Source organism: Narcine bancroftii, chromosome 1, assembly GCF_036971445.1.
Source record: "Narcine bancroftii isolate sNarBan1 chromosome 1, sNarBan1.hap1, whole genome shotgun sequence".
Classification (NCBI taxonomy): domain Eukaryota; kingdom Metazoa; phylum Chordata; class Chondrichthyes; order Torpediniformes; family Narcinidae; genus Narcine; species Narcine bancroftii.
The window spans coordinates 146093712-146119153 of record NC_091469.1 but is presented as its reverse complement, the minus strand read 5'-3'; the positions used below and the strand labels follow the sequence as shown (position 1 = coordinate 146119153).

The 25442-nt window shown below is 44.0% G+C and overlaps 1 protein-coding gene across 3 annotated transcripts in view; it reads left to right on the top strand.

Annotated features, from left to right (window-relative positions):
• Positions 1-6512: 6512 nt before the first annotated feature.
• The window catches only part of galnt7 (UDP-N-acetyl-alpha-D-galactosamine: polypeptide N-acetylgalactosaminyltransferase 7), a 139380-nt gene continuing 120450 nt past the window's right edge, over positions 6513-25442 (top strand). For 2 of the 3 annotated variants that reach the window (XM_069941309.1, XM_069941300.1), the window contains exon 1: positions 6513-6910. In XM_069941309.1, the coding sequence (XP_069797410.1) occupies positions 6782-6910 (129 nt within the window). In that variant the 5' untranslated portion in view covers positions 6513-6781. The remainder of the gene's footprint in view (positions 6911-25442) is intronic. The other variant, XM_069941291.1, reaches the window with a different exon arrangement.

Here is a 25442-nt window from a genome sequence, read left to right as displayed (position 1 = left end):
CCTTCGTTTGTCTGAATGGTGTATGATCTTTGTTGGACTTCACTAAGGACAATTCCCTTCTGAGTCCATAAGTTTGTTTTGTCTTTTAGCCTAACTGTTAGGTTTTTTGTTCCTCTGTCAAAGTTATACTTTTGCTTTCCTTTCTGTTGTTCTTTGAATTTCCTCACTTTCTTCCCCTTTCGTTTTTAAGGAGGTTCTCCTGAATGGGTAGGTTTTATCTTAGCCTACGTCCCATAAGGAGTTGTGCTGGTGACATACCACACTCAAGTGGCGTTGTATGGTATACTAACATGCTCTGATAGACGTCTGTTCCACTGGCTTTTGCTTTTTCATCAGTCTTTTCACTATCTGTACTGATTTTTCCACTGGACCATTGGACTGTGAAAAATGAGGACTTTTCATGGTGTGTACAAAGTCCCACTCTTTGGCAAACTGTCTGAACTTTAAATTGCAAAACTGGGATCCATTGTCTGTGAAGACCTCGCTTGCCACTCCCTGTCTGGAGAATATGGCTTTCATATCTGTTATTACAGTATCTGCAGTGATGGTGTTCAGTCTACATACCCCTGGATACAGGGAGTAATAGTCTGTGACTTCAAGATAGTCCTTTCCTTGACATTCAAATAGGTTAGCGCCCACCTTCTGGTAAAGACTGTATGGTGTTGGGTGTGGCTTTAGTGGTTCTGCAGGATTGCTTGCTTGGAGCGTAGGGCTTCATCACCCATGACATGTAAGAAAACTGACGCTTTCACTTTACACTTTTCTCATCAGCTGCAACTGCCACTAAATACAATCCAAAACATTGTTTAAATCTGTTCCAATTTTCAGCCACGTTACCTATCAGCTGACATTTCACTGATGGATGTAATCCTACCATTTTTCACTTTGTTACCTTCTCTTCACTGATCAGTTGCTGACTTTGGATTTTCCTTTTAAATTGTTTCCTTTTAATTTCCTTCATTCCATTTCTGACACCATGTTTCATCTTGTATTCATATGTGTGAGTTCTTAGACCACACATATATGAAATAAAAAGTTCTTTACTTTAAAGTTGTTATAAATAGCACCATGAAGCATGCCATGAGGTTGCAAGACTCCATTACAGATCTTGCTTACCATGTGTCAGCCCCCTGCTGGCAGCCAAGTCTAATCAAATCCTTAAGGCATTGCTAGTTGCATTGCAAACATGATCATTATCATTACAGTTACCGTTGTTTTTCTGTTAAATCACGATATATTTTTATCAACAAATATTGAAGGTACAAATTCTAAATTGAAAATATCAATTTATCAATTGAAATTTGTTAAATTAGCATTTGCAGTAGCAGGAAAATGTATTGCTGTTACTTGGAAATCGGATACATCTTTAACAGTGCCAAGGTGAAATGCCGAAATTCAAAGTTGCATTCCTTTGAAAAAAATTACTTATAATTTAGGAAATAAATACTTATGTTTTTGGCACCTGTATATTCAAATAATGGGATTAAGTTTGTAGTGATATCCTTCTTATCCCTCTAGTTCTGCGGGATTCTCATCTGTATGTTTATGCTAGAACTGATGGTTTGTACTGAACGACATCTCTCTCTGCATCCAAAAATCTTTTTTCCTTTCACTTTTTCTTTATTCTTTTGTTTTTATACCTATAAAGATTTTATTTTGTTTATTTTTTTGAGGGGGGCTGTTGGGAGGGAGGGGTTTTTGGAGCAGGGTGAAAACCATCATGTATGTATTCAATTTGTTCTTTTTTGATATCTGTAGTATTATAATAATTGTAGTTACTGCATGTATGGAATATTAAATAAAATATAAAAGAACCGAGCCATGGAATCAGAACAGTGGTTCATTAAAAACTGAAGTACTCAAAAAGGACTACTGGTCAAACAAGAGAACATCTGTTGATTACCTATGTTGCTAGACTGGAAATTTAGCAGGATCTGTTCAAACAGGCAGGACTTTTGATTCAATGGCCAGCAAACTAGTGGGAGTCTCTTGCTCATGACTCATCCTTTTGAGATAACTTTGAAGAGACTTCAAAGACAGCAATGATGTCATGTCATGTCACATGATTAAAGATATTTTGAGATAACATATTAGTGAAAGCTGAGACCAGAAGAAGGTGCTTGACCATCGTGTAAGTCACACAGGATAGAAGATACAGTAACTGGAAAAGTGCTGTTACACGTTACCCCTGGTCAATGGAGAACAGAGAATAAGTGACTTTCAAAAGAGAATGACCATTTCCAACTGTCTCTTTATGAGAGAGAGGGCAGTTCTGCTGCCTCAATTTCTACATGGCTCTTCGTTTAACCCTTGCCTAGATTTGTGAAATTATCGTGGAAGAAAAACATGTACTGTAACCTCCATGCAAGAGGGGGAAATTATTTGTATGAAGAAAGAATTCTTTGTAAACTACTCTACAGGTATCTTGTGAGTTGAGAAGTCCTACTCCATAACTGATGTTGAGCAACAATTTAAAGAATCTGAGTTTGAAACAAAACTGACTGAACCTTAGAATCATCTCCTCCGAATTATCCCTGCACTGGTAATAGTTCTGGTTTTGCCCCACACACTCATTTGCGCACAGTGGAGTTAAGCAAGAAATGTTATATTATTAACAGTAATTAAAAAAAATTGTTTTGAAGATATCATTGTCTGTGGTAAATTCCTACTGGTGCTGGTTTAGTATTATAACAGCCTCTCCATCTGGAACCTGGTGCTATTGTGGAAGGCAATGCAGCCTCTCTGTTTGGAATCTGGTGGGAATGTGGATTACGGAGGGTTATCTGACCTCTCCAGTGGAACCTAGTCAGAACTCACCTCACCTGCAAATCAAGGATTACATCTGTCTACCTGCGAGGCTAACTGAAGCATGACTGGTCCTTGCTAGTCTTGTATTGTACAGGTCTTGCATTGAAAAAAATGCACACTTCCTCTCTTTATCTTTCTCTCTCTCTGTTCTTGCTGCTGCATGGCGACCATCACTGAACTCCAGGCTGCAGGCCACGGGCAGCTCCTGAGGGCTGAATGCAATAGATCCCAAGCTGTGGGTGTTGCTGGAGGCCAAGTTTTTTATTACTTGTTAGTGGTGATTAATTTACTGTTTGTTAGTGTGCTGTGCCTGCTAGAGTTATTGAGAGTTGGTGGATTATGTTAATCCTCGCTTTCCCAATCAGGAGTTGAAAATGTTTTGCAGTGACTTATTTGCACTTGACATGCCATTCATTATTTGGTGAGGGATGGTGAGTGCTGAACAAGTTGAACCTTTTTTTCTCAGTATACTGTGCCTGTTGCCTGTGTACATACTATCTGTCAGTGTGTACCCTTTCTGTGAGTTCCTCTGTATGTAAATAAAGACCACTGTTGTTCATAACACGTGTCCAGCCTTGATTTTCTTTGAACCCGACAAACCTATTCTGAACACAACAGCCACATCTGGTGAGTCCCTTGTGCACTCACTCAACTGCAACCTCATCTTTCCTGTTGTGTGCTGAATACTCCGAGTCCAGTCTAATGTTGTACAACTCAAGCATTACTTTAAAATAATAACATGGCTCTTGCATATTCACCCGGTCTGTGCTGAATGCAAACCCCAATTCTACTGGCCAGACAAAGCTCACTGATTAAAGCCACCACTATTTCGAACGCCCCTTCTCCTCTACCAGCTGAAACATATACTTTCTCAACCCTATCGATGAATACTTATGCTTCCCTTTCACCAGGTCGAAAGGCCTGTCCATCTCACAGTGGCAAGCGATCCTCACTGAGGTGCTCCATGCTACCACTACTAATGCTACCCCGCATGAAAGGCTCTTTTCCTTCCTCAGGAAGTTATGAATCACACAACCGTCCTGGTGGATGACCCCTGGGCCTGTCCTGCACACCAGGAGCTACAAGACTGACCCCTGATCAAGAAGAGCCACCTCATCCATGCAAGCCCCAAGTACGCTTACATGGAGTACCAGGATCGGCAGCAAGAGACAGTTTCCGACTGGGACGTGGTGCATGCAGAGGACCCCTCAATCAACCATTAAGTATGCCCCATGATCACTGGCAATGTAACAGGCCACCCAGCCCCACCAATTATGGGTCAGCACCCTGCCTCAACTCCAGACTGAGCAACCCCATGGTCACCGGAGACCCAGGCTGTCGCACAAAACACCATCCAGGAGGTGGCAGCTGAGCCACAGCAGGCACTAGGATGGTCACTGGATAGGCCGAATATGTAATGGACATTGATCCACTTCACCCCACCGGACTCTGTTTTAAAAGAAGGGGTGAATATGGTGGAACCACTGTACAGATATTAGCACCGTCTCTATGAATGTACTGAAGAGGCTGGCCTGCCCATGAATCCCCTCCCCTCAGAATCCCCATACAGGCTTGTTTGCCCAAACCCCTCTCTCAGTACCTGTCTTGGAGCCAGGCTTGCAACATGTGAGACATGCTGAAGTTTTATGCTGATTAATCTAATGTGGTTAATTGATAGCACTACACCCATCACTTCTCATTTTTCTTTTCTCCTACCACTTGCATCCACCCATTTATTACCTGTGTTCCTCCCCTCTCCTTTATTATTCAGGCATCTGAACTTCCTATGAATGCCACACATGACCTGCCGTGTTTCTCCAGCACTTTTGTGTGTTGCACAACGTCACGAGTCCTCATTTTGTAGAATGATAGGCAATAAATGCTAACCAGCAAAACCTACATCCTATAATCAAATAAATAAATAAATACAATCAAAACCATCAGAAGTTTAAAAACAAACTGGGACAGAGAGTCCAAAATGGGGTATCGCAGCCTGAGTAAACGGAGCAAGTTAGAATCCATGATCAGGAGAGAAAAATAATTTTTGCCCTGAGACTGGTGAAACTTTGGTAATTCAAGATTTGAACCTTTCCAAGGTCTTTTTAAAAAGGTGCAAAAAATGTGAAAACAACCACCAATGTTTTTCCCTAAATTTCAGTTCGAATTGCAATTAAACGTTGCTGCGTTCTGGAATTGCAAGTTAAATAACTTCAATCTATTCTTTAAACCACATCAGCCACGCTTCCTCGTCACCCTTTAAACAAGCAGCAGGAGAAAGGAACGAAGAGACCGACAGGGAAAGGAGTTAAAAGAGAAAAAAAGGAGTGAAAGAGCACGAGATGGAAAGACGAGTGAAGGGGGTGGGGAAGATTGATAGAGACAAAGGGGAAAGGAGGGATGATAGAGAGCAAGGGAGGTAGGAGGAATAAAAATGGGAAAGGAGTCAAAGAGCAAGGGGAAGAAGTGATGACAGAGAACAAGGGGAAAGGAAGAGTGAAAGAGAGAGCAAGAGGAAGGAGGAATGATAGAGAACAAGGGGTAATGGAGGAGTGAAAGGTGGAAGTGAAAGAGCAAGGGTAAAGAGTGAAAGATAAGGGGGAAGAGAGGAATTAAAGAGATAAGGGAAGAATAAAAGGAGGAGGAATAAAAAGGGGGAAGGAGTTAAAGAGAGCAAGGGGACAAAATTATGACAGGACAAGGGGAAAGAGTGAAAGAGAGGAAAAGAAGTGAAAGAGCAAGGGGAAAGAGGGGTGACAGAGGAAGAGAGGAGTGAAAGAGAACAAGGGGAAAGGAGGAGTGGAAGAGAGCAAGGAGGAGAGGAAGGGGGAAAGGAGGAGAGGAAGGGGAAAGGAGGAGTGGAAGGGGAAAGGAGGTGTGGAAGGGGAAAGGAGGAGTGGAAGGGGGGAAAGGAGAAGTGGAAGGTGGAAAGGAGTGGAAGGGGAAAGGAGGAGTGGAAGGGGGAAAGGAGTGGAAGGGGGGAAAGGAGTGGAAGGGGGAAAGGAGTGGAAGGGGGAAAGGAGTGGAAGGGGAAAGGAGTGGAAGGGGAAAGGAGGAGTCGAAGGGGAAAGGAGGAGAGGAAGGGGAAAAGGAGGAGAGGAAGGGGAAGTGAGGAGAGGAAGGGGAAAAGGAGGAGAGGAAAGGGAAAGGAGGAGTGGAAGGGGGAAAGGAGGAGTGGAATGGGGAAAGGAGGAGAGGAAGGGGAAAGGAGGAGTGGAAGGGGAAAGGAGGAGTGGAAGGGGGAAAGGAGGAGTGGAAGGGGGAAAGGAGGAGTGGAAGGGGGAAAGGAGGAGTGGAAGGGGAAAGGAGGAGAGGAAGGGGAAAGAAGGAGTGAAAGGGGAAAGGAGTGGAAGGGGGAAAGGAGGAGAGGAAGGGGGAAAGGAGGAGAGGAAGGGGAAAGGAGGAGAGGAAGGGAAAGGAGGAGAGAAGGGGAAAGGAGGAGTGGAAGGGGAAAGGAGGAGTCGGAAGGAGGAAAGGAGGAGAGGAAGGGGAAAGGAGGAGAGAAGGGGAAAGGAAGGAGAGGAGGGAAAGGAGGAGAGGAAGGAGGGAAAGGAGGGAGAGGAAGGAGGGAAAGGGAGGAGTGGAAGAAGCAAGGAAGGAGTAGCAGAGAGAGGGGAGGGAGCAGAGGCAGGGAGGGAGGGAGAGAAGGAAGGAAGGAAGGAAGGAAGGAAGGGGGCGGTGCACAAGTTGCCAGAGGCGGTAGCAGTGTGTGTGTGTGTGTGTGTGTGTGAAGCTGCTGGAAGTGGGAGGACCGAGAGCGCGGGGATTTTACAACAGTTTTGTTTCCCACAATTTTTATATAAACATTTCAATTGTTATTTATTATTTTGCATCGCACGTCGAAGTGTTATTTTGCTCCCCACCCCCTCTCAATCCCCCCCCCCCCGCCCCCCAGCACCTTGGTGGCGGTCGAAGGGGAGACGAGTCTTTGCGGAGCCCCCACTGGAAGTCGTGCCGGGGGGGGGGAGGGGGAGCGATGAGAGTGAAACTGGGCTTCCTCCTGCGCAGCCTGCTGATCGTCGGCACTTTCCTGGCGCTGGTGACACTGTGGTCGCGGCTGCTGGCCACGCAGGGCGACGATGGCGACCCCTTCGCGCGGCGGATGGTGAGTCAGAGCGCATGAGTGGGTACGTGGGCACGGCGCGGGGAAGGCCAGGCCGGCCGCCTGCGGCCCTGGAGGGGCGCCGTTGCCATGGAGACGGGGCCTAGCGAGGGAGGGGGCGGCGTCCTCGGGGATGGATGGGGGGGGGGGCGGCTCCCAACACTACCTCTCAGTATCCACAATCTTCCTCATCTCCTTCTTCCACCCTCCCCCTTCCTCCCTCCCTCCCTCCCCTTCCTCCCTCCCCTCCCTCCCCTTCCCTCCCCTCCCTCCCTCCCCTCCTCCCTCCCTCCCTCCCCTCCTCCCTCCCTCCCTCCCTCTCCCTCCCTCCCTCCCTCCCTCCCCTCCTCCCTCCCCCTCTCCCTCCTCCCTCCCTCCTCACCCTCCCTCCCCTCCCTCCCTCCCTCCCTCCCTCCCTCCCTCCTCCCTCCCTCCCTCCCCTCCTCCTCCTCTCCCTCTCCCCTCCCCCTCCCCTCCCCTTCCTCTCCCCCTCCTCCTCCCTCCCTCCTCCCTCCCTCCCCCCCTCCCTCCTCCCTCCCCTCCCCTCCCTCCCCCCCTCCCTCCCCCCCTCCCCCTCCCCCCCTCCTCCCCCCTCCCTCCCTCCCCCCCCTCCCTCCCTCCCTCCCTCTCCCCCCTCCCTCCCTCTCCCCCCTCCCCCTCCCTCCCTCTCCCCCCTCCCCCTCCCTCCCTCTCCCCCCTCCCCCTCCCTCCCTCTCCCCCCCTCCCTTCCTCTCCCCCCTCCCTCCCTCTCCCTCTCCCCCCTCCCCCTCCCTCCCTCTCCCCCCTCACCCCTCCCTCCCTCCCCCCCTCTCTCTCCCCCCCCTTCCTCCCTCTTCCCTTCCTTCCCCCTTCCTGTCATCTTATTAATTTCACATCAGTGTTTTATGATTTGAGTAACAATCACCAAACAACAGGTTTATAATCTCCAGGCCTTGATCACAAGAATGGCAAACAGGGGAAGGGGTGGGGGCGGGTGGGTGGTGGGGGGGGGGGGGGGGGGGGGGTGAAGGAAAGAGAGAATATCTTGTTCTTGGCTATGAATATTTTTGCATCATGAATTGATTTTTTTTCTTTGTTTCTGCTGTATTTGCTTTATTTCTATATCCTAGCCTCTCCCTTTTGCATACTTTGTTCCTGTGTCCCCTGATGAAAAGGATCCTGGTTCACTTTCCAGAAGCCTATTTAATTACAGTACAACATCCTATTATCCAAATCCTCAGTTATCTGAATTTTTTTAGACATGATGTTCGTTTAGCTCTGAACTTTTTTTTTGATGATTGAGGATGTTGGAAAGATCAGAAATCTTCATTTCTCCAAAAAATTTCAAGGGCTCATGGGCTGGTAGGGCCTGTTACCATGTTGCATCTCCAGCCCCTTTTCCACTGGCACCTTGTCCCAGGAATTAACAGGGAAAACAGTCAGACTCCTGGTTAAAAGTGGCCCAGTGGAAACAGAACAAATGGCTTCCTATCCCAGGAGACTGCACATCCAATTAACTGAGATGCCAATGGAAAAGGGGCTTCCAAATTAAAAATTTTAATCGCCAGCCTCATTGAAGCAATATTAATTTGAATTGTGGATTCACTGATTCAGTTGTATTCTGTATTTTTAATAGTTGTAATAAAGCTGTTGTCTTTGTAATCATGTAACAGTAACTTTTGCAAGATCATAACACCATCAACAATGGAGTTCCACAGGGGTTGATACCCTCAGCTTTTGACTTTTTTAGTTACTTGGTTAAAATACATTTATTGGAAGAAGCATTTGGGGCTTAAGTGGATAAGCTTAACTAGTTTCTCTGAATATGTTCCCTTTGCTGGCCTTGTCTTGTTCTTTCAGTGGTATTTATGCCCATTAATTTTGAACCCTAGGGGGTAATGCTTCATCCATTTCAATTCAAAGTTTCAGACATTTCTACATTTCTTGCAGAGGACACTCATACCATGTTTAATTCTGTTTGAGAACTCTGATAGACAGCCTGCTGCATTTGATTTTATTATAACTTAAGGCATCTGACTATTTATTTACCTATGACTGTGTCCTCCTTTGGAATGGCCACCCTACTTGCATCAGAGCTGAGGAAAAATTAAAGTTAAACATAAGAACATAAGAAATGGGAGCAGGAGTAGGCCATCCAGCCATCGAATCTGCTCTGCCATTCAAAGTGATGATAGGCTCATCTCCACCTGTCTTTTCCTCATTCTGCTTAATTTCCCTACTCTGTAGAAATCTATCCAGCCTTGTTCACTGCTTTAATAGGCAGCGAATTCCACAGATACTCCACCCTCTGGGAAAAGCAGTTCCTCCTCGTCTCTGACATACATTTACTACCCTGAATCTTGAGGCTTTGTTTCCTAGTTCTGGTCTCCCCTAACATGGAAACAACTTGTCTACCTCCATCTTATCTACACCTTTCATAATTTTATATGATTCTCTTAAGATCCCCTCTCATTCATCTAAATTCCAGCAAATACAGTCCCAGGTGACTTAATCTCTCCTCATCGGCTAACCCCTAGATCCCTGAAATTAACCGAGTGAACCTCCTCTGCACTGCCTCCAAAGCCAGTACATCTGTCCTCAAGTAAGGAGACCAGAACTGCATCCAGTATTCCAGATGTAGTCTCACCAGTACTTTGAAACATAGTTTAAATTGTAGGGGAGGGCAGGGGGATTAAAATGGTACACAAATGGTACTGCTGATGAGAGAGGGTGCTGAAGGTTTGTGGATTACAGCTGATCTCTCTGCAGGAAATAAAACAGGATGAGACAGTTTAGAGAAAGGAAAAGTGCTGTAGCTGTCAGATAGAAAGGCTTTCTTTCTTCATTTTTGAGAACCAAAACAATTGTGCTCATTCACCTTCACTTGGCACCTTAGAATACAGCTGCAAGAGATGAAACACTTGCCTTTCCCACCATCTAGTAACACAAACAATCCTCCAGCTGACACAATGATTTACTTGTACCTTTTCCAAATTACTGTACTGCATTGATCATAGTGTGTTCTCCTGTATGTTGAAGAAACTATATGAAGATTGCATGAATGCTTTGCAAAACACCTTAATTCTGTCAGAAAGGGTATCCCTGAACTTGCAATTGCCCATAATCTGGTTCTCTATCCCACTCAAATCTCTCCACAGGGAGATTTGTATGTCACAGAAAACTTCGACAGATGTACCTTGGAGAGCATTCTGGCTGATTGTATGACTGTCTGGTTTGGATGTGCCGACTCTCAGGACAAGAAAAAAAATTCCAGAATTGTTAACTCGGCATGCAACAGCACATGCACCAGATTTCACTGCGAGAGGCAGGTCTTAAAAAAGCAGCCTCTATCCTCAAAGACCCCAGCCACCCAGGCTATGCCCTCTTCACTCTGCTACCATTGGGGGAAAAAGGTACAGGAGCCTAAAGATGAGCACTCAGCGGCACAAGGACAGCTTCTTCCTCACTGCCATCAGATTCCTGAATAATTAATGAACCAAAAATCTACTTTCTCATGCACTATTTTTTAAAATGTATTGATTGTTGTTAGATGATGCATATGAATGTTTGCACTAGCCGTTTTCACACCATAGGCGAGCAGTTACCGCTGAAATTCCCAGGAATTCAGGACCTCCTGGGCCTTTCACACCGCGGTCCAAATTCCCAGGAATTTATCCTCAGTAATTTAGGGGGAGGTCCTGCCCCAACCGATGACACGCTACACACTCACAGGAGTAAGAGTAAGTTCAAGCCCACCCCACCCGTCCGTCCACCTGTCAGTCGCTCGCCCACCCACTCGCTAGCTCCGACTTAATGATTTAATCACTAGTTACGATTTAACAGAGGAATCCTTGTGTCAATGGCATTTATTTTAATTGTGAAAAATGATTTGCTCTAATTATAAAAGGTACCTAAATAGTAACAGTTTCAAGATCTTGACTCTAATTTTGGGCCTTGTTTGTTGGAATATAAGTGACTCAGCACTTCTCTGTTAATATTTACTTTTATTGAAAGAGAATTACATCCTTGCAGGTGCGAGAGATTGGAATCTTAATATTTCACTGGGAAATCAATCCAGTAGAGCTCAGCTTTTTCTCTTGCTTATCAATGCATGAGGATTTCTATAATCATTTACATAAGCCTTTCCTGTATTTCAAAGTTCAGATTTATTATCCGAGTACTTACATGACATCACATACAAACCTAAGATCCTTTTTTCCTGCAGGCTGTGCATAAAAAACTGTAGTGTTTTAAAAAAAAACTGTACGTATCCAAAAGAGAAAAATGTGAAAAGAAGGCAGTGCAAAGAAAATACAAGGTGCAAGAATGTGTGCCACCAGATTCAAGGACATTTCTTTCCGGCTGATATCGGACTCCTGAGCAAGTTTCACATTAATAAAATAATGTTGCTTGATTGCAACTAATCTCTCTCTAGTAACTTAGCGCTCCTTTTACTACTGTACCATGCATTGGATGGACTGCCTGTGAGATTAAATGAACTTTCTCACTACCTCAGTACATGCGCCGATAAATCTAAATTTGAATTTTGTTGACCTGATACAAAGATTTTTGTTAAACCAATTGATGATGTCTCTGAAAGAACCAATGGTTAAATATTATCTTGTTCATTCATGTCCTGCAGGGATGGAAATCTGCCAGCCTGACCTTAATGAAACTTGTCTACTTGCCATAGAGGAAAGTAGCCAAGATAATCCAGACTGTTTCCATGAATGACAGGTTTGCTTTATGAGGACAGATTGTGGGACGAGGACAATATATGGATTCGGCTTAGAGGGTTAGAAGAATTAGAGACCACATCAAAGCTTCGAAAATTCTTTCAGAGTTGACAGGCCAGACGAGGACATCTTTTATTTCCAAGATCACTGTTGCAAAGTAAGGAGTTGTCTCTTTGGTAATAAGATGGTAAATTTCTTCACTTGGAACTTGGTAATTTTTTTGTAATTCTCAACCTCAGAATGCTATGGAGGCTCAGTCCTTGGATCTATTCAAAATGGGAATTGGCAGATTTCTGGACATTGAGTGATTCTGATTCCCACCTCCTACTTCAAACCCTCTCCATATCTGTGAAAATTTATTTGATTGAGTCAGAATTGTTTCTTAATGGTGTGTAGTGAGTGGCATGCTGCTGCGGCGATCGGGCATGCCCCAGGCGGCGAGCACAACCAGGAGCCAGCAGACCGCGCGGTGGCACTGGCCCCAGCAAGCGAACCAGTAGCCGTGTGGCTGAGGCAGCATAGGGGCCAGCCTCCCTAGCGTGGCGCTGGCCCCTGCTGCTCAGCCAACAGCTTGGGGGAGAGCGCGCAGGGAAGAAGGCGTTGTCATGCAAGAAGGGGACCTGCGCGCGGGAAACCCGCTGTTATGCGGGCGGAGATGTCAGTTGATGGGTCAAACGGCGGGAATGCCGACAGTGTAAAAGCCCCAATAAAACACAGAGCTATACCTCGCTACACCTTTGTGTATCTTTCTTTGAGTAGCGCATGGCTACATGATTGTTTTCATCTGTCTTCGTATGTTATTCTTTAAACCTTACTCTTCCTCACCTTTATTCCTCAGGATATTCCCATTGACTACTGATGTAAACTTTTTCAAGCCTTATAGCTTGTAACATTCAATTAATTTTTCAAATTCTCCATCAAATTATACCCTCCTGAATAGTTGCTGTTTCCCAGGTCTTTACATTTATCTGTAAATGCCTAAAGAACTGCCTAAAGGACTGCCTAAAGAAATCTCTTGGTGCCTGCCACATTGACCACCGCCAGTGGGCTGATATCACCTTAAACCGTGTATCTTGGCGCCTCACAGTTCAGCGGGCAACAACCTCCTTTGAAGAAGACCACAGAGCCCACCTCACTGACAAAAGGCAAAGGAGGAAAAACCCAACACCCAACCCCAACCAACCAATTTTCCCCTGCAACCGCTGCAACCGTGTCTGCCTGTCCCGCATCGGACTTGTCAGCCACAAACGAGCCTGCAGCTGACGTGGACATTTACCCCCTCCATAAATCTTCGTCCGCGAAGCCAAGCCAAAGAAGAAAGAAACATTTATCTCCAGTAGATTTCAATATCAAGCTGATCGAACCCATTGAAACTAGATGGAGTGTTTTATTTAAATGTGGTTCCAGGTCATCTCCATGGCACATACAGTAAATGTATTCTCTAGTGCAAGCACTAGCTTTTTGTTTTATTTTTATTCATTTCCATTTGCTGTTCTCAAGCTGTTAAACCTTGAAACTTAAAGAGAATAAGTAAGTAAAAACACAATGTAATTTGTAAATCTTGCAGTTGGAGAAAGGACAACATCACCTCAAATCAAAAAGCAGAAATTGTAAATGCTGAAAATAATTTTTTTAAAAATGCTGGAAATATTCAGTAGTTCAGGTGGTGTGTGTGTGCGTGTCAGCTGATTGGTACTGATTTTATTCAATACTTCCTCCATGTTTCCATTTGTGTGTGAGCAATGGTCACTTGAATGTATTAAAATTCTGTTTGGATGCAAGTGGTTTACTTCATCAGAATCTGTACTTTCACCACAGATGGAATTCTCTAATCACTCTAGCACTTGTATTTTTGTTGAATTGTTCATTAAAGTGGATACACTACTTTAATGAAGTCTGGCATAATTTAGTTTGACAGCATACTAAAAAGCAGAAAGTACTAAGTGGAATCATTCTTGAATCATTCTTTCTACAAATAGTAGCACTGAAATGCCAAAATCATATGGGTTCTGCATGACTTTGCACAGTTTACACTCATTTTGGTATTTGCAAATTGGTTTGCTCTTAAAACTGGGAAGTCCTCCAATTTGCAAATGTACATAAATAGACATCTGTTATGAGCTGTTAATTCTATGGTCATTAGCTGCCCTTGAATAGGATATGGATTTTTGGTTCTTGGTCCTTAAGCCTACAAAATATTTCATATGGAATTTAAACTGGAGGTGGGGGAGGATGTGCTTAAGGAGGAGGAGATTTTTGAAGAGCTGTCTTAGATTTAATTGAGTCTGGTTGTGTGAGTATGATAAGGTGAAGATTATTCTATGCTTTAATTGTATGGGGGAAGAATGAATTGCTGTACACATCTCTCTTGGAAGATGGCACTACAAATTGGGTTGCATGCCCTCGTCTGCTCCTAGCAGGCTTGATTTCAGAGTAGAATTGGTAGTCTTTGCCAAGCTGGATGTTTAGCATTTTGTAAAGACATGTCAGGAGGTGCGCTTCACATCTGTCTTGGAGAGAGCTCCATTTTAATGAATTCAAGAGCTTTGTCACACTCGCTTCTCTTCCATATGTATTTGTGACAAATCGGGCTGCCTTTCTCTGGACTCATTCGATGGGAGATGTTTGTGTATGGGTCCAGTTCAGCTAATGTATATTCCAAATGAAGGTGAGGTGCGACTTCTCCTTGACAGAAGTTGAACAATGATGGAAGTTGCATCTCAGTAAATGTTGCCTTCACCGTTGTATGATGTGTCTGATCATTCCAACACAGATCATTCTAGATTTTGATGCCAAGGTATTTGGTGTGTTTGGTTTCATCAAGTGTGACACCCAGGATTTTGTATGATATTTTTGCCTGGTTTTCTCTTCTTGGTGACACACATAGTTTCACGTTTGGAAGGATTGAACTGCATGTGCCATTTTTGTGACCATTCTACCATGCTATCAGGATCTTTTTGGAGAGCATCCTTGTCATCAGCTGACTTAATTGGATGGTATACTGTTATGAGTCCAGAGGACCCCAAAACCCAGCAGCAATAGATCTGCACCAATACAAAGGGTTACTTAAACAAAAGTTGCTTTTAATTATCTTTGAACATGAAAACAGAATCAAACTTTAACTTATCTCTTTTGGCTTACTTAACCTACTTAACCCTTCTCTAATTCTAAGTGCGCATGTGTGTAATGTGTATATAAGTTTAATAGTTATTTGGTTCACAGTCCAATCTCACTGGTTGTACATAATTGATCACAGAAGTTAGCTTTAATAAAGTTCACCAGGCTTTGGTGCTTAACAGGTAAATGGTTACCACTCAGGAGGGTTCTTGTTGGAATTCAGAGAGAGAGTTTTCTTGTTTCAGGACAGCCACTCCAGTGTCTTGCTGACAAAACTTGCCCCCTTTCAGGGTTCTCCAGATAATAACCTCTTTTTTTCAGGTCACCACAGAGTTCATTTCTGTTTCGCCTATTCCAAGGGAAACACCAGCCAGCCAGCCAGTCCTCTCCTTTGACCAGGCAGTCTTCCAGAGCTTGCCACCTTGTCCCTCTGGAACCAAAGTCTCTGTCTCTCCTCTCTCTCACTCCCTCCCACTCTGAGAGCAAACCTGTTCTCCCCCTGTCTGCAAAGATCACATGCACTTCCAGACAGCAAACTGTTTTTCAGACAAAGCTGCCCTGCATATTGCTGCATTGTTGCCTTTTGCAAACAGTCCATCATGAATCTCTTGCAAAAGCTCCTGCAAAAATTCTGTGTTTTAGTGTTTGTGTGTGACCTGCTCGAACAAATCTTTCCCAATTTCTCTCCCAAACACCTCTATATACTCTGTCATAATACCAAACCGTCATCTGCTGTTATTGTGTCCTTTCTCAAAGAGTGGCTGATAGCATGCATACTTTTGTAAAACTACACAGTCTCAGCATCATTTCTGAAATCCTGAATGCAGCCTTGCTGATTTAGATTTGTAAAAAGCGCAATCTTTAGATGTATAGCTTCCCTGACTTCTTCCAGGGTTGGAATTTAACTCTGACAAGTGTGATGTGTTTCATTTTGGGAAGCCAAACATGGGTAAGACTTGTGCAGTAAACAGCAAGGCCTTGGAGAATGTTGTGGAACAGAGTCCCAGGGATGCAGGTACAAAGTTGAGACCTCATGAATTAGCTGTACAAAGGACCATACATGGAGTTCAGGCCAGCTGGCTATAGGAAGGATATCAATAATTTTGAAGGAACACAGAGGAATTTCACCAGGATGTTGCTGGGAGTTAAGGTCTTGTATTATAGGGGAAGGTTAGAAATGGCTTGGTTTTTATTCCCTGACGCAGAGAAAGCTGAGGGATGACCTTCTAGAAACTCAGCAGATCAAACAGTGTACTTTATGAAGCAAAGATAAAGATCGATAATCAACAATTCGGGCTTGAGCCCTTTGTCAAGATATTGAGGTTTTACTTCAATCACAGAATTTGCAGACTTTTGTGTTTTACTTTGGTGACCTGAGAGAGATTTATAAAATCACGAGGAGTACAAATAAAGTCATTTTCCCCAGTGTAGACAATTCTAGGACATCGGTTATAGGTGAAAGGGGAGAGATTGAAGAGGGACTTGAGAAGTAACTTACTCTTAGAGGATGTTCCGTTTCTGAAAAGAGCTGCCAAAGGATACTATAGAAGTGAGCGCTAGTTCAATGATCAAAAGACATTTTATAGCTATAGTAAATACCCCAGTATCCAGCACCTTTTGGAATTGGTAGATGATGAATAAGTGAATTTTCCAGTTGCTTGAGATTGCATGATTGGTGAACTAATGGTGAGGTGCAGCAATTTTAAACAAGTATTTTTTACCTATGTTGTGACTACTCCAGTAGAGCTACTAAATCAATTCACCAGACACAGTGGTTAGTCAGCAAAACTCTTTATTCAAATTGGCCTCTTCTTATAAATCCCTTCCGGCCCGGACACCTGGGACCAGAAGTGACATCACCCCATGCCTGCAACTCACCTGAAGGGCGCATGTTTTAAAGTAAAGATGACAGGAGCCCCGCGCCATCTTGCAGGTGAGTACCCAAATCCTCAGTGCACTGCAACCCAGCTCACAGTGCCGTGCGCCCCCCCCCGTCAGGTGAGTGAGCGGCAACCAGGCCCACAGCCCCGCTCGGCCAGCTGCATGGACGACGGTTCGGCCCACCACGCTACACGGCCGTTCGGCCTGCTACATCTATTTATTTTCCACAGTTTTTTTGCCAGTAGCTTGAGGCTGCCAGTTGCTTGAATTCTAGATAATAGTTTTTTTTACTGTATATGGAATGGAATGGAAGAGCTTAGAAGGATATGGACTAAATGCAGATGTGGATCTAGTCCAAAATGCATACTTGGCCAACACGATGAGTTGGACTGAGGGACCTGTTCTGTGCTATATAAATCCACAACTTCCTGTACCTCTGTTTCCTTTCCCCTCATACTATGGCCCTCTTCTCAATTATCAATAAAGCAATGGAAAAATCATTCATACATCATCAACTTAACAGTGATGTGTGTTTGAACCACTTTCATTGCTCATTAATTACATGACAGAGGAAAAATATCTGCCTTTGATATCAAAGCAAGTGTTGCTTCACTGAGCCATAGTAAATGGGTTGGTGGATTCAGGAATAGCAATATAGTGACAGGTTATAGTTGGAGAGATGCAGCGGGATAACAGACCCAGTTAGCCCATGCCACCCAATTACATCCATGAGTCCAATGAACTGACTAACCCAGAGGAAATACCATTTTTGGGAAAAATTAGACCTCTGATTTTGTGTGCTCCAGTTCCACTGGCAGGAGAAGGAAACCAATGTCAGGAAACAACTCAGGAAAGATATCAATAAAAGTGAAAGAGTGCCAGATGAAATTTATTAGGATGTGGCCGGGACTTGAGGAACTAAGTTAAACAGGATAGGATTTTATGTCCTGGGCCACAGAAGATTAAGGGGAGATTTGATAGAGGTTTTTAAAATGATGAGTGGGATAGACAGAGTAAGTGCAAGTAGACCTTTTCCACTGAGGTTAGGTGAGATGCAAACCCGAGGATGTGGGTTAAGGGTGAAAGGGAGAAGTTTAGGGGGAAGGTCGAGGGGAATTTCTTCACACAGAGACTGGTGGCGGTATGGAATGAGCTGCCAGCTGAAGTGGATTAAAACATTTTAAGAAAAATTTGGGCAGATACATGGATGGGAGGGATATGGAATGGGTCCAGGTCAGTGGGACTCGGCAGAATAATAGTTTAGCTCAGATTTGAAGGGCCAAAGGGCCTGTTTCTGGGCTGTAATGTTCTTGTTCACTCCCAAGCCAGCATTCTTAGCCTTAAGGCCCTAATGAGACTTACCAGTAATTGGCATCACTGGGTAAGCCATATTATTCATATCTCTTACACTAGACTTGTACCACAGTGTGGTCTGAGAAGTATCATGGGTAGGGATTAGCAGGCAGACGCTTGCAAGTCTAGTGTGAAAGAAAAAAAATCAGCTCAAGTTCACATCAGATGATGTCATCTCATGCTGGGGATGGACGGCCAGTGTCTGCAGATGCCAGCGTTGCAATCAAGCAAGTATCGAATGGGTAATTGCATTGTGGGATTGAAATGACCCAAGTTTTTGCATGAGTACAGGAACATGAAGGAAGAAAAGGTTAAAATGAAGGTATAAACTTTGCCGTTGGAAAGTTGCAGTGGGGGAGAGAGAGAGAGAGAGGGGGGGAAATAAAAATCATTAAATAGCAATAGCGGACAATTTTTAAATAGTGTGGGAAAGTTGGTAGCTTTTTTCCACGCTCTATGAATTGTGCACTATAGCGCTACCAGCTTTCTCATGCTGTTTAAAAATTGCTAGTACTTTCCCGCGGTCCCTTATAAAGGTTTATACAGGTTAGCACAACACCAACGGGAGCTGAAGGGCTCATACTATGCTGTATATAAAGCTTAATTATGTTATAATTAGGCATGATAAATTTTATTCAAATATAAGATCGTAATACATTGATCAGGATTTAGGGCAAGTCCACCATTACTTGATGCATCATGACTTCACTGCGTAGAAGATAGAACATCCTAACCCCAGGGATGGCTCCTTCCAAGTGTGAAAGCATTCATTGACCCAGTTACGCGCGGTCAGGTGTGAAAAGCCAAACACCCTTTCCCTATCCTGGGATACTGAATGGCCACTTTAGTGGGATGCAAGTGTAAAGGGGGCTACTGACTCCTAGGAATCCCTGGCTCAGGATGATTTAAGGTGGAAAAGGTGTTTTCAGGATGGCACTGAAAAGGAGCACATGACATTCCAAACTTACCCACTGACCTGCTTAATCAAGTACAGTGAAATCCCCATTAAACGGCACCTACGGAGATCGCTGATTTCGGATATACTCATTTTCCAATTCACAGAAGCCCTTTTCACACTTGTCAGTGATCCCAGGAATCAAATGCCAATCGGCCTCTAAAATGGCAAAATCTGCTCAATGCCAGCATCAGACGACGTCGTCTCATGCTGAGGATTTCCGGCTTCGAAGCCTAGTACAATCCCCGGCATCTGCAGACGCCGGCGTTGAGATCAGGCAAGTGTGAAACGGGCAGCAACATTGCAGGCACTTCCGATAAAAGGTAGAACAGACCAAACCCCAGGGATCAACCCTTGCAAGTTCAAAAGTGTTCATTGTCTCGGTTAGGAGTGGTCGAGTATGAAAGGCCAAATCCCCATTCCTATCCCAGGACACTAACAGCTGCTTTACTGCAATGCAAGTGTGAAAGGGGCTGGAGACTCACTCTTCCAGTGCCTAATACACCTGCATTAAGAATACACTGTTTAAAAGTGCAAAATGTAAAGTAATTTGAAAAAAATCAGTATTGTAGTCTTTAATTATGTAACTTTCAAAATTTAAATTCGAGGCCCAGTCATTAGTGCTGTCACAGTGATGCGCTAACTACTACATTACTCTCCCACCAGCACAATTAAACCCGCCCTCAAGTTTACAGATAAGTCCTTATCTATATACCTATATAAAGATAAAGGCTCTTACTCAGCATGAGCACCCTCCTTGCACTGACAATCCCCGACTCACCTCCACGCAAGTGTCCCAGTCAGGGTCTTGGCTAGCCTTCCTTGCACTGATAATCTGACTCACCTCCACGCAAGTGACCTGGTCAGGCCCTCGGTGAAACTTTCCTTGCACTGACAATCTGACTCACCTCCACGCAAATGGCGACAGCAAAAAGAATGCACACACGTTGAGGGGGATTTCTAGTTTAGTGGGGCAAACCTGCACATGTCCAACAAAGTCTCAGCGCTCCCCTGCGGGGTCCATCCACTCAGTCTTATTCTTATTAAAATATTTTTATTAATTTTAATATGGAACATATACAGATAGGATAATTCAATAAAGTGATATGGATAATTATTTAGAATTAATAAAGTATTCAATGTAACAAAAACATAAAAAAGGTGTAAATCCAAGTACTATCTATAAAAAAAAACTAACAAGAGGAAAAAGAAAATAATAAAAAGAAGAAAATCCCAAACTCCTGCATACAGCATTGCCAGATGTTGTATGTAATCAATAGTTAAAGAAAAAGGAAGGTTAAAAAACATGGAAAGATACGAGTCAGACAATTTAGTTACAATAAAATGAATTTATAAAGGAAGAAAGTTAGTCATGAATGACCCAGTCTTATTCATTTGAAATTGTATTTATCTCCTCTATTTTCTTTTTGCCGGTTGTTTTGAATTTCCGGTTGATTGAATTCTGGTTAATAATCCGCAGTGACATCTCTGAATTCCATGTTAGCTTCATCCGCCATGTACAGGACCCACATAATTTGAGTGAAAGCAAACCATCCTTGATCTCTGGGAGAGGTTAAGAAGAAGACTGAGTGAACACTATGGGAGGACTTCAAAGGGTTATTCCCACACATAAGATTGTCAAATTATGCAGTTCAGCTGTGTATCAGTTTAGATTCACCCATACCAAATGGTGGGGAGCACCCTTGCGGTGAGTGTGTATTTCCTGTCCTATTGAACCAGTGGATATTTATCACCCAAAAATAATTTGGTCCACTACCTGGGATAAAATACAAAATGATCAATTTTCAGTACTTTTTGTGATAGGGTTCACGTCATTGGAGAGATCGGATTCTATGCGATGAAATTTTCAAGGATGTTGCCAGTGGTGGATGGATTTAACAAAGCTGACATTGTTACATATGAAGCAGTGAAGACTGAAGGAAATATAATCAAGCTGTGTAAGATTATGAACGGCTTGAATAATGAACAAGTGAACTACAAATTAGTTATTTTCCTTTAGAATGTTCAAAGGCATAAAATTGTTTCACTTAGGGAGGAATGAGGGTTAAGAATTGATGTTCACGGATACAACTCAACATGATCAGTGATGTTTATCATTTAGCTTGGATGTGGTCGCCTCCGTCTGTGCCAAATAATTCTGTGACTCTCCCACAATGCTTTATGATCTTCTGGATAACCACAGTTTGTCCTCCAGATTGTCGATGTGTAAAATCTGAACTTTCCTATTTGATTACTTCTCAAAAATCACTGATTCATATCGAAAACAGTTCATCACCAACAAATGTAATCACTGCAGCAACTTACTTTGGAAATGTTTGATATTAAGTATCACATGAACAGGCAAAGAAAGGTGGGATGTATAGGCAGGCAGGATTAGTTTAAATTGGCTTCATGCTGGCACAGGCAGTGTGGAACGAAGGGCCTGTTCTTGAGCTTCATAGTTCTATGATTCCATTCACAAGATTCCATTTATGGGCATTCTATAGGCACATCTTTATTTAAAATACAATATGGGTATACAACAGTCTAAGGTGAGTTGTGTAGACCTTTAGGAGGACCAGGAACAACCACTCTCCACTACACATCAACCACTCTGTAGTAGAGAGAGGGAGTAGAGAGCTCCAAGTTCCTTGGAGTTCACATAACTAGTGACCTATCATGGACTCTACATCTCTTCGCTTGTCAGAAAGGTGCAACAGTGACTGCATTTCCTGAGAAGACTGAACAGGGCAAGGCTACTGGCCACCATTATGTCAATCATCTATAGGAGCCGTATCAAGACCATCCTGACTGGCTGCATCATGGTGTGGTACAGTTGCTGCAGAGAAGTGGGTTGGAAGTCAATCCACAGGACTGTGAGAGTGGCAGAGAGGATCACTGGAGTCTCCCTCCCCCCCCCCCCCCCATGCAATCGACATGATCTACTGGAATCATTGTCTGAAGATCATCGAGGACCCTTTCCTCCCTGCTCACAGCATGTTTCAGCTGCTCCTGTCAGGGAAGAGAGACAGCAGTATCAGAGCCAGCTCTACCAGGTTGAGGAACAGCTTCTTCCCTGCCACAAGCAGTGAGATTGCTGCATGCCTAAAGGAACTGCTCACACTAGACACATGAGACTCTCATTTGTATTGTTATAATACTTGTCCTGCATATGTATTCTTTGTCTGTATGTGTGTTTATGTCTGGTCGTGTGTCTGCATGGTTTTGCACTGAGAACTGGAGAATGCTGTTTCATTGGGTTGTGCTTGTACAATCAGATGACAATAAACTTGACAATCTATTGTTTCGAACATTCAGGAAGAGCCATTGCCAGTCTCATCACGTAGGTTGTGTTTTAATTTTGAAAGGACGATCCCTTTCGCCTTGTTGAAGGTTTGCTAAGAATGGAGTGATTTGGTGCCTAAGATCTGATATATGGGCATTGCAGCCCATCCCAAACTGCTTCAATTTTAACCAGGCAGACTCAGTTAGATTTCTTTTGGAAATCTACAAGCGTGGCTCCGACGTGTGCCAATCAGCATTCAAACAACAGTTAAGCAATTCTACAACCAACTGATCACCTGAAGACTCTTCAGTCCTTCCACATTTATTCATGAAGGGCAGGGTGTAGAGAAAAGTACATGTAAAAAAAGTGCAAGGGCATTTTTTTCCAAGCAAGTTTTCCGGTATCCTTGAATGATTTTCTCATTCCTCCTGAGTGATTGCCATGACGGAGCTTGGAGAAGAATCCGTGTTTTGAGGGTTTTATGTCAAGCTTGCAGACTGCTGTCCATAGGCACTGCAAGACCGGCCGAGATCCTCCAGCATTTCAGTGTTTTTGCTACAATCAGATTTTCGTGTTTCAGTCAGTCTTGAAACTAGTGGAGGGTGATTTAACCCTTAATGCTGGGGCTGTGAACCTCGGAGAGGAAGCTGACAATAACATGTCAGCGGTTTTAAAGGATTTTGCAGGGATGGCATTGTTGGTACTTTTTGCTATTTAGAGATATGAATAACTTCTTGAAGTGCAAATTATTGATGTTTAAGCAGACAGAGCCGGGAGGGGAATCTTGAAGCATGGCAGAGAAGTACTGATGGTCCCTTCACAGTTTCAGGAGTTCATTCGGGAAGAGGAGAGGCTGCATGGGGATCTGAAGAATGTGGTGATCAAAATAATTTTGAAAAAAGGAATTGAGCCTGATTGTGGTAATTATGAAGTTGTCAAAGCAAGGAACTTCATCAATCTCCTCCAACAGGGCAAAATATACAAACTCCTTTCAAACCTGGGTTACCACTGCTGTATTAGTGTTCCACTAACCGCTGCTGTAATAGTGTTCCACTAACCGCTGTACTAACCATGCTGCCTTTCATTTGCCTTGCAAAAATGCTCAACTTCAGGAGTGATTGTGGAGGATCCCTTTTGTATTTGGCTGTTCTCCGATTCACCACTGTTTCCCATATGCTGCAATATGACAAGCAATCCAAGATTCCTACAGCAAATCTATCACATGCAGCCAGGCTACGTCAATGCACCAATCTGTTTTTTTTCAAACATCCACATTCCACTCATCTACACCAATGAGAGTGGAGTGGTTAATCTGTACCGTGACCAGAAAATATTTGCATTCCACACCTAAGATAACACTATTAGCCATAAAGTTATGAAATATATAAGGAACCGTTTGTGTACGGTTGTAGGTCGTGCAAATTGATTCACTGTTGATTAGTTCATTGAAATATTTAAGCCAGGCACTAAACATCACAATTAACAAGATCAGTTATGAGAACTTGGTCAATATGAATCACTTCCAAACACCACTCAACATGGTCCATATGAACTTTTAGTGAAGCAGTACTGTCTTTAGTCATCTGAAGGAAACAAAAAGGCATACATAGAGGAAGACCTCAAAGCTCAAGTGCATGGATTTCTGAACAGCAAGCCATTTATAACATAGAACATTACAGCAAAGTCCAGGCATGTAAACCTACTCCACAACAATCTAATTTTTTTCTATCTTCTCACCCATTACCCTCTATTTTTCTTATATGCCTTTCTAAGAGTCTTGTGTATGTTCCTATTATATCAGCCTCTGCCATGAGCGACTTCAGGTAAAAGGTGTTGGCTGTCCACTCTATCTAAGCCCCTCATAGTCTTAAATACCTCTAATAAGTCACCTCTCATCCTCCATCACTGCAAAGAGAAAAGCCCAAACTTTTAGTTTTTTTCTTTGGCTTGGCTTCGCGGACGAAGATTTATGGAGGGGGTAAAAAGTCCACGTCAGCTGCAGGCTCGTTTGTGGCTGACAAGTCCGATGCGGGACAGGCAGACACGATTGCAGCGGTTGCAGGGGAAAATTGGTTGGTTGGGGTTGGGTGTTGGGTTTTTCCTCCTTTGCCTTTTGTCAGTGAGGTGGGCTCTGCGATCTTCTTCAAAGGAGGTTGCTGCCCGCCAAACTGTGAGGCGCCAAGATGCACGGTTTGAGGCGTTATCAGCCCACTGGCGGTGGTCAATGTGGCAGGCACCAAGAGATTTCTTTAGGCAGTCCTTGTACCTTTTCTTTGGTGCACCTCTGTCACAGTGGCCAGTGGAGAGCTCGCCATATAACACGATCTTGGGAAGGCGATGGTCCTCCATTCTGGAGACGTGACCCATCCAGCGGAGCTGGATCTTCAGCAGCGTGGACTCGATGCTGTCGACCTCTGCCATCTCGAGTACTTCGACGTTAGGGATGTAAGCGCTCCAATGGATGTTGAGGATGGAGCGGAGACAACGCTGGTGGAAGCGTTCTAGGAGCCGTAGGTGGTGCCGGTAGAGGACCCATGATTCGGAGCCGAACAGGAGTGTGGGTATGACAACGGCTCTGTATACGCTTATCTTTGTGAGGTTTTTCAGTTGGTTGTTTTTCCAGACTCTTTTGTGTAGTCTTCCAAAGGCGCTATTTGCCTTGGCGAGTCTGTTGTCTATCTCATTTTCGATCCTTGCATCTGATGAAATGGTGCAGCCGAGATAGGTAAACTGGTTGACCGTTTTGAGTTTTGTGTGCCCGATGGAGATGTGGGGGGGCTGATAATCATGGTGGGGAGCTGGCTGATGGAGGACCTCAGTTTTCTTCAGGCTGACTTCCAGGCCAAACATTTTGGCAGTTTCCGCAAAGCAGGACGTCAAGCGCTGAAGAACTGGCTCTGAATGGGCAACTAAAGCGGCATCGTCTGCAAAGAGTAGTTCACGGACAAGTTTCTCTTGTGTCTTGGTGTGAGCTTGCAGGCGCCTCAGATTGAAGAGACTGCCATCCGTGCGGTACCGGATGTAAACAGCGTCTTCATTGTTGGGGTCTTTCATGGCTTGGTTCAGCATCATGCTGAAGAAGATTGAAAAGAGGGTTGGTGCGAGAACACAGCCTTGCTTCACGCCATTGTTAATGGAGAAGGGTTCAGAGAGCTCATTGCTATATCTGATCAGCGACAAGATCTCCATCCTCAACCGATGGTCAGAACACTTCCAATCTCTTTTCAG